Consider the following 17,249-nt stretch of genomic DNA (forward strand, 5'->3'; position numbering starts at 1 on the left):
TGACCAGGACCTTTAAGCCCTGGGGGCAGCAACCAGGTAAATGTTGTTTCATACTAATAACAAAGATTTTGAACTTTCTGGAATGAATTTACTTTGTTGGAGAAGCAATTAACTTGGCCACTTGCCACCTACTCAAAAAAAAAAAAAAACAACAACAACAAAAAACAAGAGGAGCACGTTTTACTACTTTTTTTTCATGTACTCTTGCAATCCATAGGCCAAGGAAATACAAATTAGCCATGCCTCTTTCCTTCCAAATGCTTTTTCATTTCTCTAGCTATTTTTCTCTGTGTGTGTGTGCAAATAAACTATGAAGAGTAACCAGAAAGAAGGGAGTGGAAAGGAGAAAATATGAGACTTAACAAAGAGCTCTGGAGTTGGAACTAAGAGGCTAGATAACTATCTGTGACCATGAGCAAAGGAGTTTTCCTTTCTAAATTTTTTTTTTTTTGTGTCAAAACCAGAGTTAGATTAATTCATCTTTAAGCTCCCCCTACATTGCTGGTATTCTGGAATCCCATTATAACTATGTGGATGGATTGAGAAAATCACAGAAAACCAAAAAGTTGTTACCACTGGAATTTACATATTTCCCAGCCTCCTATACACATACACAGACACACAGACACACACAGACACACACACACACACACACACACACACACACACACAGTATTGCTGAGTATATCTAATGTTTAAGTATAGTGCAATAAAATTTAATTGAGTCCTTTCACATATTTTATCATCTCATTTGGTCAACCATAGATCAGAGGATAGGCAGAACAAATAAAATGGATTATTCCAGTAATCCGAAGTGATTACCTATGGTTAGCATATGTTAGAAATTAAAATCTGCATTTAATATCTAACCCAGTACTTTTCACATCATATCACCATACTGTTTTTAAATTTTTTAATTCCAAATTTTTCCTCTCCCACTTCTCTCTTACTCATCCAGAAGGTAGACAATATGATATCGATTATATATGGGAAGTCATGCAAAACATTTCCTTACTTGCCATATTGGGGGAAAAAAAAACAGGAAAAATAAATTATTATTAAATTTTAAATATACTTTAATCTGTACTCAGAGTCCATCAGTGCTCTTTCTGGAGGTAGATAGCATTTTTATGTCTTTCACAGCTGATTACTGTACAATATTGCTACATATAATAATATGTATATTATATGTACAACTGATTCTGCTCATTTCATTCTGTATCAGTTCACATAAGTCTTTCCAGGTTTTTCTAAAACCTTTCTGCTGGTCATTTCTTAAAGTATAATAGTATTTCATCACAATCACATATAATTTATTCATTCATTCCCCAATTGATTGTCCAAAAGTGCTTTTATAGATCATTTTGTACATATGTCATTTCCCCCTCTCTTTAATCTCTTTGGAATACAGACTTAGTAGTAATATTGCTGGGTCAAAGGGTATTATGCACAGTTTTATAGACCCCTGGGCATAGTTCCAAATTGTCTTCCCGAACAGCTGGATAAGTTTACAATTCCAGCGTGACATTAATCATATCACCTTTCCTAAAAATAAATCTGTATAACAGGAAAAGATAATGATGAATGTTGGAGGGGATGTGGAAAAACTGGGACACTAATACATTGTTGGTGGAGTGATGAACTGATCCAACCATTCTGGAGAGCAATTTGTAACTACGCCCAAAGAGCTATCAAAATGTACATATCCTTTCATCCAGCAGCGGTTCTACTGGGCTTATACCCCAAAGAGATCTTATAGGAGGAAAAGGGACCTGTATGTGCAAAAATGTTTGTGGCAGCCCTGTTTGTAGTGGCTAGAAACTGAGTGGATGCCCATCAATTGCAGAATGGCTGAATAAATTGTGGTATATGAATGTTATGGAATATTATTGTTCTGTAAGAAATGACCAAGCAGGATGATTTCAGAGAGGCTTGGAGAGACTTACATGAACCGATGCTGAGTGAAATGAGCAGAACCAGAAGTTCATTGTACACCCCAACTAGATTATGTGATGAACAACTGTGATGGACTTGGCACCTTTCAACAGAATGATTCAGGCCAAATCCAATGGTCTTTGGAGGAAGAGAGCCACCTGCACCCACAAAGAGGACTTGGGAGACTGAATGAGGAACACAAAATGGAAAAATGATGGAAGTAAGATTCAAACTCAGTTCCCCTGATTCTGAAACTAGAGCTCTTTCTTTATGAAACCATATACTGGGTTTTTAAAAATTCATTAAGAAGCAGTGTTAAGTAATTTCATTTCAACAGACATTCTCCAGTTCTTCAAAGCAATTTTGACTAATTTATCATTTTAAAATTTATTTTTCCACAACTTTCCTCAAACTATATTTGTGCTTTCTAAGTTTTTCACTTCCATGAGCCTTCACTTCCTCATTTGTGAAATTAGAAACTACAAAATGAAAAAAAAAAAAAAATCCAGTTCTCTTCTAATGGATATTAGTGCCTAACTACCAAAGTATATGTCTAAAAAAATCTGTGAAAGTATTGTCTATATCACACATGTCTATATATACTATCATATAGCCTATGACTTCATTAGCCAATGAATTTTTCATACAAGTCATTAAGTATCAAAAAAAAAAAAAACTGTTTTGTGAAAAGTTGTAGCTACTTGTCCCTTTCTCTTCTAAGGAAGAAATAGTGGGTAAGCAGTTTCATGGAAGGTAACAGGATATCAGTTATCAATTAAAAGTCCTAGAGAACAAGCCCTAGTTCTGTCTGCAATGTATGGTCTTAGAAAAGTCACTGAGAAGTGCTTTGAAAAGCATATGATAATGTACAATCAAGAGCAACGGATTAGAAGGGAAATAGTTAACTAGGGAGAAAAATCTTAGTAACAAATTCTTCTGATAAAGGTCTGAGATCCAAGATACAGAGGGAGTGAATAGAAATAAAAAAGGAGCCATCTCCCGTTAGTTAAGTGGTCAAAGAATCTGAAAAAGTGGTTTGCAACTCACAAATAAGAAAAATGCAAATTAAACCAAGCTCTATCTCATACTCACTGTATTGGGCAAAAATAACAAGCAAGATTTTTGCCGACAAATGCTAAAAGGGCACACTGATATCTTATTGGTAGAGCTTTGAACTGGTCTAGCCATTCCAGGAAGCAAATGGAATTATATGACCCCAAAGTCACTAAACTGTGCATTTCCATTTGACTCCCAAATTCCATACCTTGATTGCATTCCATAGCATTGATCACAAAGTGATCAAACAAACAAAAAAAAAGGAACTGTATGTAGAAAACATTTACAATCTGATCGTGTCACCAGCTATTCATTTAACAATGGCTCCCAATTAACTTCACCATCAAATAGCAAATAACTCTTTGGCCTTTAAAGCTCCATGTCTTTCTTTTCTGGTCTCCTTACTCTTTTAATACCATTTTACATACACTTTTTATAATCTATCATCTAGCAACACTGGCCTTATTGTCATTCCTTACAAAGGACATTCACCATCCAACTCCATGCCTTTTCAATGGCTGTCCCCCCTTTCTACAATGTTGTCCTTTCTCACCTCTATCTCCTGACTTTTTTCAAGCCTCAGATCCAATCCAACTTCTGCCAAGAGGCCACTGGGCACATTCTCATCCTCTCCCTACAAAGCACACAGGCTATTATTACTGTCTTCCTACTAAGATTAACTCTCATTTTCAGAGTATATATTCCTTTGTTCAGAATTTTTGTATGTTGTTTTTCCCATTAAAATGTAAATTCCTTGGAGATAGGGATTATCTTTTATTTTTTTTTCTTTATATCTCTAGTTTTTAGCACATTGACTAGGATATAAGCACTTAATAAATGCTTGCTGATTGACTGATTAACTAATAAACGAAATATCTTCTGTAGAGGAAAGGTATATAATTGGAGAACTGAGATAGCAAGATCAATTAAGAACTTTCTGGAAAGGATTCAGTATAGAAAGGATCAAAACCTAAACTAAAGTGATGGCTATGAATGTGAAATGTGTGGTCAACCCCCTCCCCCATTAAAATTTATTAATTATGTATAAACAATAACATAAATGTGACATAAAACAGTGTCATGTAATATATACAAAGACTACAACGATATAATTAAGAAAACGAGAAAATAAAACTGGTCAATAACAATGGTAACTTGATCATATTGTTAAAGTTAAAGGACCTAGTCCTCTAGTTCTGTATTCTCTCCCCTCTCAATAACATGGATAAATCAATTATTCTGTCAGGAGACTTATCTGGTATTTGTTTATCTGATAATGTTTCAGGGCAAAAAACCTCTTGCTCAATATGAGATTTTTTTGGAAGAGATAGGAAAAATAGTGCATTTAACAGGAGATTTGAGGCAGTGTTGAAAACTAGTTGACACATGTAAATTTAGTTGTTTTATGCAAAAAAAATGACAGTTTGCCATTCTTGCCATTGGCAATGATGCGGGATTTGGGAAAACTCCCTTAATTAGTACCTGCAAAACCAGGCCTAAGAGGCTTTTCTTCTTTTGCAATGGAAAAAGAGAAATCTTTCTTACCTTCCTCTCTTTCTACCACTACCCAAGGGCAGAAATTTCCCCGAAACACTGAGCAAATAATGTGATATAACATCATGGGTCATATACTTTCCCTGGACCTTAGGTTCCCTTTTTTGTAAAATAGGAAATGGATCATTTGACTTCTAAGGTCCCTTTCAGTTTTGGATACTACAATTCTATTATCTTCATTTTCAAGATTCTATAACAGTTGTCTTTATTCTTCATAGTTTAGCACTATAGATGAATTTTCAATAGCACCCCAATATAAGAGAAAGAATGCTGAATTTAGACTTTAAGTAGAACTGGTTCTAATACTAGTTGCGCAGCCATTAACAATTTATTTAATCTGAGATTCAGTTATCCTCATCTGAAAATTCTGAATAATTATTTCTTCCTCCAAGAACTGTTTTAAGGAGAATACTTGGTGAATCTTCAAAAGTCACATAAATATAAGCAATTACACTTATAAAAGTAAAAAATTAACACTTTTTCCTTCACAAATATTGACACTCTGCTACATTTCATTCATTTCTAGTTAATGAATGTTATTTCTCTATAGTTCCTGTTTCAAAACTTTTCAAATCTCCTCAAGGCCCCCACGTCCACCTCACCAATACTACTCATTCTCAAGGTATAGTCTTGTCTTCTCCTTTAGTAAAATACTGAGCTTCTCCCATGTTTTCACATAAAATTTCTCTCCCTCATCAACTTTGATATCTCATATTCTCCCCCATGACTTCAATGATCATTTCTATATATATGACCCTCTCCCCAGGCTTCCCCAGCTTTTTTCCAGAGTCCTGGGCCATTGATATTTTTGTCCCCAGTGCCAAGCATGGTACCTATTTGTATGCACTGTTAAAAGTTCTGTGCTCAACTTCTCCATCTCAAACTCCAGTTCTTTTCCTATCACTTGATTGACAACTCCATCTAGATATCTATTAACTGACTCAGCACACTAAAAAAAACAAAAGCAATAGGGCACTACCAGCCTTTCAGCTTTACAGCTGCATCATCTTCAGCCACTTGGTTACAATTTTGTTCTTTCTGTACTACAACTATCATGTAGATTCTCTTCTCTCTGCTAACATAACCATTATCCTGGATCAGGTCCTCAACACTTCTTGTCTGAACCAATAATTTCTTTTCTTTTTGGGGGGAGGCAATCCAGCTTAAGTGACTTGCCCAGGGTCATACAGCTACAAGTGTCTGAGGCTGCCTGTGAACTCAGAATCTCCTGACTTCAGAGCCAGTACTCTGTTCTATCTAGCTGCTCCCTAATTGCCTCTTAATTGATCATATTACCTTGAATATTTCTTTTCTTCAATGCACTCTCCCCACAGATGCAAACAGACCTAATGTGTTAGTCTGATCATGTTACTCCTTCCCTGGAAAAACTCCAGTGACTCCCTATTACTTCTAGGATCATTTATAAATATATCTCCCTCTCTTAATTCCTAACTTCCTTCAAGATTCAATGAAAGCACCACTTTCTGTAGGCAGTCTTCCCAGCTGCTAATGCCTTTCCCTCTAAGGTTACTTATTTTATATTTATGTTAACTATACTTAGAGTTATACTATATATATATAGTCTTCCCTGACAGAACATTAAGATCCTCAAGGGCAGGAACGGTTCTAACTTTGTGTCCCCAGCACCTTATCTAGTACCTAGCAGACAAGTGCTTAATAAGTGTTTGCTGATTTACTGGTTCTACTCAAAACCAGTTGTCTTTAATTTTGCCTATTTTTATTTATATGATACTATCTTATCACACATGCAGAGAACAATGGAGTCACCTTTGACTGCGCTTGCCCTCATTTCCATAGCCATTTAGTCATAATTTGGGTACACTCAGCCTCTATAATACCTTTCCATTCCCTCAACTTTCCCTAAGGCAATTATCACTACCTGCCAGAACTATTTAAGAGAGTGCTAGACTGGAAGCAAGAAAAATCAAAGGTCACATCACACCAGATAGTGTAATCTTCAACTCCCTTACACCTCTCTTGAAGCTCAGTGCCATCATTTGTAAAATAGGTAAATCACTATTAATAACTAATTTTCAGGGTTGTGAGACTCCAATGAGAAAATTTATGTAAAATATTTTAAAAACCTGAAGACACTATTTAAATGTCAAAAGTCCCAAATCACAATGATCACTTCTCCACACCTCACTACCAAAAAAGTGCCCATTTTAAAGGGTCCTATGCCCAATGAATAACATTTAAGTTCAAAATCCTTTATAATTTTACTCCAATTTACCAATTTACCTTTATCTCCCCCTCACATGTCATATGGGATAAAACATATCTACTTCCAAGTTCCCTAACCATAGTTTTCCATTTCCATATTTTTGCTTATTTTTGTTCCTTCAGTCTAGAATATTTTCCCCTCCTTGACTATTCATCAGTTTGTTGTAACCAAGGCTATCTTCTCCATCAGGCTTTCTTTGACTACTACCCTTCAAAACTCTCATAGAATTTTACAACTTTTTACTGCATCAAACTGATATTAAAATCATGTGTGTGTGTATTGCATACAAACTCTTTATCTGATGCTCACAACAATCCTTTTAGGACAATTATTATCCCCAGTTGACAGATGAGAAAACAGATTTTAAAAAATTAAATGGCTGGCTCAGCGTTACACAGCCAGTAAATATCTGAAATAGAACTAAGTTATCTTGATTTCAAATTCAGTACACAATGTATTAAATTATACACTGTTTCTCTTGGGAATATAGGGATTCCTATCTTTTTTTAATAGTAATTACAAGTAATATGACCAATTAAACTTATTTTACAATGATTTTTATTTAAATGAATAAATTTAAACATGTAAATTTCTCTAACATTTCAATAATTTTCTAAATTTCCAACATTGTAATCTGTCCATTCAATAGCATTTACCTTTTCCTCTTATGCAACCTATTCATGAATATTCTTATTTCATTAAGGTCTTTTTATACATCTTTTCTTATTTCTTTATATTCCTATACTTACTAATTTTAACTGCATTAAAGTATTTTATTAAATTAAAATGCCACAATTTAAGTACTCCTTCCATTTTGTACATTTAGTTTGCTTTCACTTTGTTTTTTTATTAAAGCTTTTTATTTATTTATTTTTTAAATAACTTTTAATTGATAGAACTCATGCCAGGGTAAAATTTTATTTTACTTAATAATAACTTTGTATTGACAGAATCCATGCCAGGGTAATTTTTTACAACATTATCCCTTGCACTCGCTTCTGTTCTGATTTTTCCCCTCCCTCCCTCCCTCCACCCCCCCCCAAGATGGCAAGCAGTCCTATATATGTTAAATATGTTGCAGTATATCCTAGATACAATACATATTTGCAGAACCGAACAGTTCTCCTGTTGCACAGGGAGAATTGGATTCAGAAGGTAAAAATAACTCGGGAAGAAAATCAAAAATAGCATTATCCCTTGCATTCACTTCTGTTCCGATTTTTCCCCTCCCTCCCTCAACCCCCTCCCCCAGATGGCAAGCAATCCTTTACATGTTGAATAGGTTACAGTATATCCTAGATACAATATACGTGTGCAGAACCGAACAGTTTTCTTGTTGCACAGGGAGAATTGAATTCAGAAGGTATAAATAATCCGGAAAGAAAAACAAAAACGCATAAAGCTTTTTATTTTCAAAGCATATGCGTAGATAATTTTCAACATTCAACTCTTGTAAAACCTTGTGTTCCAAATTTTTTCCTCCATCCCCTCCCCTAAATGGCAAGTAATCCAGTTCATGTTAAATATGTGCAATTCTTTTATACAATTTCCACAATTATCATGCTACACAAGAAAAACTAGATCAAAAAGGAAAAAAAAATGAGAAAGAAAACAAAATGCAATCAAACAACAACAAAAGTTAAAATACTATATAGCTCCTGACTTTAATGTTTAAAATGAGACTCATCAGCATCTACACCACCAGTCTGTTGTTTGAAGACACTGCTTTGTAAAATTTGAGTTTTAAGATCCATCCACTGATTTATTTCCTGATAGGAACTCTGCAGCACAACTTAACACATCCTCTGTAACAGCACATACAAATCTGTTAAATAATCTATCATTTATATCTTACTCCTGCCATCTCTCACTGCGTCATCTTAAGCACTTATATTTGATTAAACCCTCATGACAGCAAAGCCAGATGAAAGCACAAAGTTCACTGGCACTTCCATCCTGCTTCAATTGGAACTAGTCTCCCATCCCTCCAGAAACCAACCACCAGTAAACAAATACAAGACACACCCAGAAACTCTCACAGAAACATTTACTTCATGTGCTCACTAGCTGCAGTTCACAATAGCTGGTCCTATTCCACTTTACAGGTGGCCTAGCCTAGAGCTAAAGGTCCAAAGAAAACACTTCCTAGTATCTATAAACTAGTTTCTCCATAAAACATGATGACTTTTTATAACAGATAAGAAAATTGTACGGTAGGAAAAAAACAACAAAGGATTTTCAAGTGCTTAACAGCAGGATGAAACTACAGCGCTCTAAGAAGGGTGCTATAATAAAATATAGAATTTTTTTTTAAGGGGGTGTGTGTAGAACGGCAGCAGGGGAGAAAGAATAAGGAAAAGGCCACACACAGGCAGGCTTTAGTCTTCCTCATTCATGTTGGACTACTAAATGGCAAAGTCTCCACTTAGGTTTCAGTCTCTCTTTACTTAAGCTCAACTTTCTAATTAAAGGCAGAAATGAGTCCCAGAATGGTAAAATAACATCTTCAAAGTTATACAAAGAGTTAATAAGAGGGCTGAACAAGACTCCTGACCTAGAGAGTTCCCTCTTTCTAATGGATCATGTCAAATGCCTCAGTTCAGTTTCTAGGCTCTATTACTTTACCCTTCATTAACTCTTGGCACTTCCCAAGATACCCAGTTTTCTTGATTTACTAAAGTTCCACCTTAGATCTGTACTCTTTGGCTATTATCCTTTAAACTTTCCTTCCTTCTTTACAAAACTGACTTACCCCAAAAGCCTAAAGATAACAGTCTTAACCAGTTATGATAAGAAACACTTCTATGTACTTATGTCAAGACATCTATTTTTTAGCTTGCTGATTTGAACATCTAAGCTGGTTTAAAGTGTCTAAAGGTGAAATATCCATCCATAAACAAATAAAAATAAAATTTCATGAATCAGAAGAAATGTGGGGTTGGGGAAAAGGAATACTGTCAAAACACATACTACAAGGTAGCACCACTGGTAAAACTAGCATTACTGTCCTTCCCTTCACCTAGAGGAAAATAACAAAGCCCTATCAAAATTCATCCTCGGAAATATCCTTCCCCTCTCAAATCGCAACCAAATACATTGTAGCAGTACTTTTTACCCTGCTATGATTTTGTGTGAAATGTTCTATAAGCTGGCAAACATTTTTGCAAATAAAAGGGAAAAGAGAAAAAATGAAGTTTTCTGCACACTCAGATAAACTGAGTTTATTTTCTGCTTCATGTGGATGCTTTTTTTCTAATCATTTAGAGCTATTTTGTTATAAGAGGAAAAAGAATCTGGATTTGCACATCACAAGGCAGTTGCCACTGATTCAAATCATTTCTTTTTCAAATGATAAAAATTAACTTATGCTTATAAGATACGCTGATCTCAATTTTGAGAACAAAAGAAAACAAAGACATACTAAGAGTCAAATAGAATACCAAAGCCAATAGGGTCATCAGAGTATAAAAAAGTGTTAATTTTCTTTACACTTACCCATTCCTCTACATTAGGAGGCTGCTCTTCATAGACATTTTCCTTGTCCCATAAAATATTGGATTTGTCATATCTCCCCATCTTACTTCGGGTTTTCACAGCAAAGAATATTATTAAAGCAAAAGCTGCAATAACCAGAAACCCCAGCACAATAGCAATGGCCTATAAAGGGTTTAAAAAAAAAGTCAAACATTAACTGTTTTGCTGTTTGTGAGATCTAAAATAAACTACTTAAATCCATCTTTATGTTCTAAGTCTCTAATTCATAATTACTAATTTGCATTAATTTCATTTACATGTAATAATGCATAGGACCTGCTTGATTAAATGCATAAAACTATAAATATGAGCAGCCTGGTCATTTGTAAATAATCAATATCATATTTATTTCTAAAATTGATTTTCCCAGGTGAAGTGTGCATCCTTCTAATTTTGAAGTCTTTCATCATAGATGACATAAAGGATCAGCCAATCTTTGAATGATCAAAAATTCTTCAACACTATAGTTTTATTTGGTCTTACTACTTTAATGAAGATTATATTATTAATATGAAGATTCACATTTACAAAATGGAAAGAACAAATCTGCCTAATTTTTTAATGGTAGGACTTTTGAGTTTTCCCTAATGAGAAGAGGGTGTTCAATTAGGATAATGAGATGAGTAACAGATTGCCTCCGATCAAAATTAAGCATCACAAAAAGGTGGCTTCTTACTGGGAAAGTACCAGCTCACTCCTCTGAGATGGCCCTACTGTAGCCAATTGGTGTGTTTTTCAGTAGGTGGCACAATGGATAGAATGACAGGCCTAGAGTCAGGAACTCTCATCTTCATGAGTTCAAATCTGGCCCCAGACACTTAACTAGTTGGATGACTCTAGGCAAGTTACTTAACCTTGTAAACTGCAATTTCCTCATCTGCAAAATGAGCTGGAGAAAGAAACAGCAAACACTCCATTATCTTTGCCCAAAAAAACCCCAACTGGGTTCATAGTCAGACATGACTTAAAAATGACTGAATGAACAAAGTGGCTATAGTCAATGTTTTTATAACATGTCAGATTTATAATATGATCAGGGATTTAGAGCTGGATGGGAACTTAGAAGTTATCTAATTGAATCTCCTCTTTTTGTAACTGAGAAAACTGAAGGCTAGAAAGGTTGAATAATTTGCCCACAGAGGTGGTTAAGCATCAAAGGCAGAATTCAAAGAGTAAGGGTTGTCTAGAAGAAAGGGAACTACCTCAAACATTAAAGCTTAGGTTCAAGACCTATCTATGACAAATACTGATTGTAACCCTTAGGCATGTTACGTAAAACAGTCAGGACTCTAGGTACCTCTCTAACCTTAAGTTACAGAAAAAGTGTGGTGATTGGCTTTGGTAGTTTTCCTACCCTGAGAATTCACCTTATCATGAAAATCAAAGGTCCAGACTCTATCCTTTTCCACTCTACCATATATCTGTCAAAGAGAAGGGACTACAGCTCTTAAAAGTAAAGGGCTCAAGCATAAGAACCCTTGGCCAGAAGGAAGGAGTATTGAGAGGTTCTAGGACATCCAATGCTCTGCAGTAGCAGAACTATTCCTGTTTCATAAATAGCAGCATTAAAATCCACACTTGCATAAACATTCTATTTTTGAAAACAACAGGCTTATACTAAAGTTTTACAGGTTCCTATTTTCCCCCTTCCTCAAAACCCCAAATAAATAAAAGAGTGAACTATTTAAGTGAGAGGAAAGATAGGAAATTTCTAACTGAAAAAAATTTCTAAATAGAAATACTACACATCATCCCCAAACCATGCATGTTAATTTTGTTTGTTAATAAAGAATGACTCATGCAGAAAAAAAAAACATCATTATACATTCATTCATACTCATACCTCTTGGGGATCCACCACACAGAAGTGATAGAGATATTGATCCACATAGAGTCCAGTTGTTGTAGGTGAATAATACTGATTGCAGAGAGCATATATCTGAGCTGCGTACATTGACCCAGAAGCTTGTGCTGTTGGATTGACTCCCATTATGTAGACAATGGTAGCAATGAATACCATAATGCCTAGGATGGCGCTGATGATGATCACCACTAAGAAATATGTTCTTGATCTGGATATTCCTGATCTCATAACACTGGTCACAAAAATCACCAATGAAGCAATGAATGAGAATGCCGTCATAGCCAGTAAGAAGCCTTTTGCAGCCCTTGGGTCAGTGTAAGTTCCTCCATAACCATAGTTGTAGCCATATCCATAGGCACTACCAAAGCTTCCAAAGCCACTACTTCCTCCATAAGGGTAGCCCATACCACCTCCCAGAAAGGGGCTTCCGTAGCCACTGTCCCAGGCAAGTGTGGAAGCCACACAGGCAAAGATGGCAATGCACATCACAATTATGATCACGGACAAAATCCTTATCACTCCTGGAGGGGAAGTCCACTTGTAAAAATGAAGTATTTCATCCTCTGGATAGTAAGAGTAGGCTGGCTGAGAAAGCATTGGTCGAACATTCATCTCTCCATTGTACAAGTCATTGCTGGGTGCATAATGAGATGGCTTGCTGCAACGATTTTTTTAAAAAAATATTTTTTCAGTTAAAAGATCTATGGCAGGATCCCAGTTAAATTCCACAAGATGTAAAGAGACTAAAAGGAATAACTACGTGAAAACCCAGATCCAAAGCTATCAAAGGTAGATTTTTACTATGCTCTTCAAGAATATAAACTTGCCCAGAAAGAATTTGCAGTTTGCAAAATATCAAAGAATAAACAAATTTCTAACATTCAAAAAAAACCAGGTATTTTTATATCTGTATAATCCCAATCCTATGGAAGTTTATATATTATCATACCTCAAATTTTTATAGCTTTATAAAAAATTCAGTATAATTATGTTATCTATTCTTCTCAACAGTCTTATCTGCACTGGGCATACATTAGAAGTTCCATATTACCCCAAAGAAAGAAAAAAGGACATATACTTTTTTTAAACGTAGGGGTTTTTGCAGCTCTTTTTGTGGTGGTAAAGAACTGAAAACTAAAGAGTGTCAGTCAATTGAGGAATGGCTAAGCAAATTATAGTATATAATTACAGTGGAATAGTATTTTGTTGTAAGAAATGGTTTAAGAGAAACCTGGGAAGACTTGTAAGAAGTGATTCAGAATGAAATGAACAGACTAGCAGAACAACTTATACAATGTCAACATTGTAAAGCCAAATAATCTTGAAAATTTAAGAAATGATAGCTACACTTATTAACCATGATTTTGGAAGACCCATGAGGAAATACACATTATATATCCTGAAAGACAGGTGACATATTTGGGGTATTGATTTACATATACAATTTTTGGACACAGCCAATGACGAAGTCTGTTTTGACTATGCATATTTGCTACAAGGGGTTTGTTTTTCTTTTTCCAGTGAGGGAGTAGGAGAAGAGGAAATGAATTTTCATTAATTTTTTTTTCAAACTTCCATTTTAAAAATAAGAAAACTGAGGCTCACTTACTAAGGTCATAGAGCTATTAAATGGTAAAGGCAAGATTAGAACTCAAGTCTCAAGACAAGTTCAGAATCCATTACTGCCTTTAATCAAGTTTAATTTTCATACAAACCAGTTTGGATAGTAGTCTTTCTCAAAGTCCATATTCCCAAATCCACAGCTAACAAATACCAGCAGTTAAATAATTAAGGAGAATCCAGAAAAAAATGTGTAGGGAAAGTCACCTCACATCTCTGGGCTTCTCAGTTTCTTCATCTGTAAAATGAGGGGCTCAGTCTAGATGACCAGAGATGCCTCTTCCAATTCTAAATCTAAATGCTATGACCTTTCCATGAATCAACCCAAATGAGAAAAAAAAACTAGCAGAAGCAAGGAAACCTTAGAAAAACTCCATAAATGTTAAAGGGTCAGTACAAATCACCAATTATCTACTCTCTGAAATAATTTAAGGCATTATCAGTCCTGTTATCATTCCAGTTTCCATTATGAAAATTATGTAACAATTCAATCTGACTCAATGAATAATGACACAAACACTTAAAATCACAAATAATTAAGGAAATTCATATCACCTTTAAATAGAAAAATTACTAAAGGTATTATTACATTGTGCCAACTGCCAAAAATCTAAGTGCAAAAGCCATACTCTACAAAAACTATTGTTAATTACATAACTACATATTTTCATCACTGGTGGAGAACTAAATATTAGGAAAAATCTCAGAATGATATTTACAATTCATCTGGCCTGTATGGAGGAGGACTTTCAAATGGTCGAGATGACATTGTTGATATCAGTAATCTTGTTTATTTCAAAATGAATTCCTCTTAGCTTCCTCCAAGACAAACAACCTGGGAAGAAAAATAAATTAAGAGTGAGTAAACAAACAACTTTTAAGAAATTGGATTGTCTTTGGTTACCCTATTGTAACTACTAAAAACTTAGCTACATATCCAATCTCTGAAACTTAAGAATCAAATAATCAATATTTTAGGTGGAAGTTTCTCAAAAATGGAATTTATCACTTCCTTTCCTCAACTACTATCAAAGATTCCAATGACAAATTCTAAATGAGCTACTTCTTGTCTAGCAAATGATTTCACATTAATAATGAAAACAAAAGCAGTACAGCTTTATACCTCATTTTAAATTACTTTCCCAGAAACATCCCAGAGATTAGATTAACATTTTCTACTTTGCTAAAGGGTGGGACCTTCAATCCATCAATAAGCATTTAATGCTATAGGCCAGGCACGCGAATAAAAAGAATCCCACATCTCTTATCCTCAAATAACTAACTTACTGTTTAATATAACCATAAGCATTGTTTTACATGCTGCAGTTAGAAGAAAAATAAGCAAGAAAATTCAATAAAACTTTTAAACTTCCAATAGATTAAATGCATAGTTTTATGCGTATATTTTTCTTCAAAACCATTTGTTTGCAAAACTATATACTCCTTTAAAGAGTGCTTAACTTAATCCTAAAAATCTCTATAGCATAAATCCACAATAAAACAAAGTTTCTTCTAAGCAAATGAAAGTGTCTGATTAAATTAAAAAGAGAGAGAGCAATGAACTCTTTCCCCATAAACCTGAGGAACTTATCACAAATATACACAGGTAGCATTCATGGGCAATGCATAAAAAGAGAGTATATGAAAAGTATAGAGACACACATAATAAAAGGAATATTTAATTATGATTAATGTATAGAATGTGCCCCAATCAAGTGCTAGGGTCACTAGGTCTCCTACCCATAAAAGGACTTCCATTCCACTTTCTAAGATTAACTCAACATATGAAAGAGGAACAGACAATACAGTATGGAATTCCAGAATCCTTAAAGAACATCTAGTCTAACCCCAACCTAAAAAGTCCTTTTTACAACATCCCAGAAGAGTAATATTTTCTTGAAGAATCCCAATTCTGTATAACCAAGAACCAGAAACAATTTCAGTCCAGTCAATGTTCAATAAACCCAACATCCAAACCACTGAGAGGATGACACAATACCAGACTTTTTCAAATAAAAACTGTTAGGAAAATGAGAAAGAAGTACATAATTAAATATTTAAATGGTATGATACAGATTCTAAGTGCTTTTGAAGTCACAAAATGTATAAATGAAGTTTAGAGTCACCAAAGAAGGCTTCATGAAAGAAACAGAACTATGGCTTGATCTAAATAAATTGGGGATTTAGCAAAATCTCAGGATGAGAGAAGATTCCTGGCAGGATAAATAGGAAATATGATTTGTTTATGAAGCAATGAGAGACTAATCTGAAAGAGGCAAAGATACATATTGGGAATATTATAAGTTTGGACAGAGAAGGAGAGCTAAGGAAGTCAAATATGATGCAATAAGAAATAAAGAAACACAAAGGTTTTTGTGCAAGGGAAGGGCATGAAGTAGTGATTAAAGAAGATTACCATGACATGATATGATGAAATCATTTGAACTAGGATAGAAAGAACCTAGATTCAGGGTTAAGAAGTTCAAGGAGAACAAAGTACTAGCAATGGGAAGATGTAGCTATCAGAAACTTTTTTGGGAAAACAATTGATAAAATCTGGTGCATAGATGGTCACAAAGGATAAAAAGTTCATTTATTAATTTGTTTTGCAAAGCAAATGGAGTTAAGTGATTTGCTCAGGGAGTTTAAATCAAAGGTGACAATGAGGAACAAGGAACTGGGAGAATGATAGTGTTATGGACAGAACTCAAAGGACAGAAGGAAAAAATTAGCTTAGTTGGAGGGAAATGAGTTTAATTTTAAAGAATGAGTTAAAATGAGAGCAAGGGATTCAACTGAAAATGTCAAAAGCAGGTGAGTACAAGAATTCAGGAAAGAAGATTTTAGTAGCAATAGATATGAAAACTAAATATGAAAATAAAGAAACTCTCTTATAGAAAAAGTATAAAAAGAACAAAGCTGGGAAACTGGAGAAAGAAAAACCAGTTTAGGAAACTAGATAAGAGCAGAATTTTTTTTTTAATGTAGTTACAGAAATGAGAATTGAATACAAGTAAACTAGGCCCAATGCTAGCCTTTTTCAATGACTCCCAATGTCAGGTCACCAAAAATGGTGGAACTATTACTGATCTTTAAATATTCAGAATTATTCATCAAACAGTTAATTGCTGCTGCTTTATCTTATATCTTGACCAAAAAGATCAGAGCCAACAAAAGAAATATGTTGACCTCTGACTTGTAGAAGTAGTGCTTTCAATGCCTCTATTACCACCTTTGAAAATAAAATTGAGATCAAAATCACAGTTGAGGTTATCCATTTGAGTAGGGATTTCTTTGACAATCACAATGTCAACCATTTCATTGCTGAATTGAAGCATGAGCAACTGAAATCAATGAGGACAAGAGGGCTCTGTGAAATTGCAAAGTATACTCTTTCTTATACTATCACATGTGCCTATTTTGAGGAGCTAAATCCTTCCA

The 17,249-nt window shown here is 34.6% G+C and overlaps 1 protein-coding gene across 1 annotated transcript in view; it reads right to left on the reverse strand.

Annotated features, from left to right (window-relative positions):
* The window catches only part of OCLN (occludin), a 49,657-nt gene that overhangs the window by 25,526 nt on the left and 6,882 nt on the right, over positions 1-17,249 (reverse strand). The window contains exons 2-4 of the mRNA XM_051992596.1: positions 14,528-14,643; positions 12,168-12,846; positions 10,286-10,447 (exon numbers count right to left, since the gene is read on the reverse strand). Coding sequence (XP_051848556.1) covers positions 10,286-10,447; positions 12,168-12,846; positions 14,528-14,577 — 891 coding nt within the window. The 5' untranslated portion in view covers positions 14,578-14,643. The remainder of the gene's footprint in view (positions 1-10,285; positions 10,448-12,167; positions 12,847-14,527; positions 14,644-17,249) is intronic.

The sequence above is a fragment of the Antechinus flavipes genome, chromosome 1, assembly GCF_016432865.1.
Source record: "Antechinus flavipes isolate AdamAnt ecotype Samford, QLD, Australia chromosome 1, AdamAnt_v2, whole genome shotgun sequence".
Classification (NCBI taxonomy): domain Eukaryota; kingdom Metazoa; phylum Chordata; class Mammalia; order Dasyuromorphia; family Dasyuridae; genus Antechinus; species Antechinus flavipes.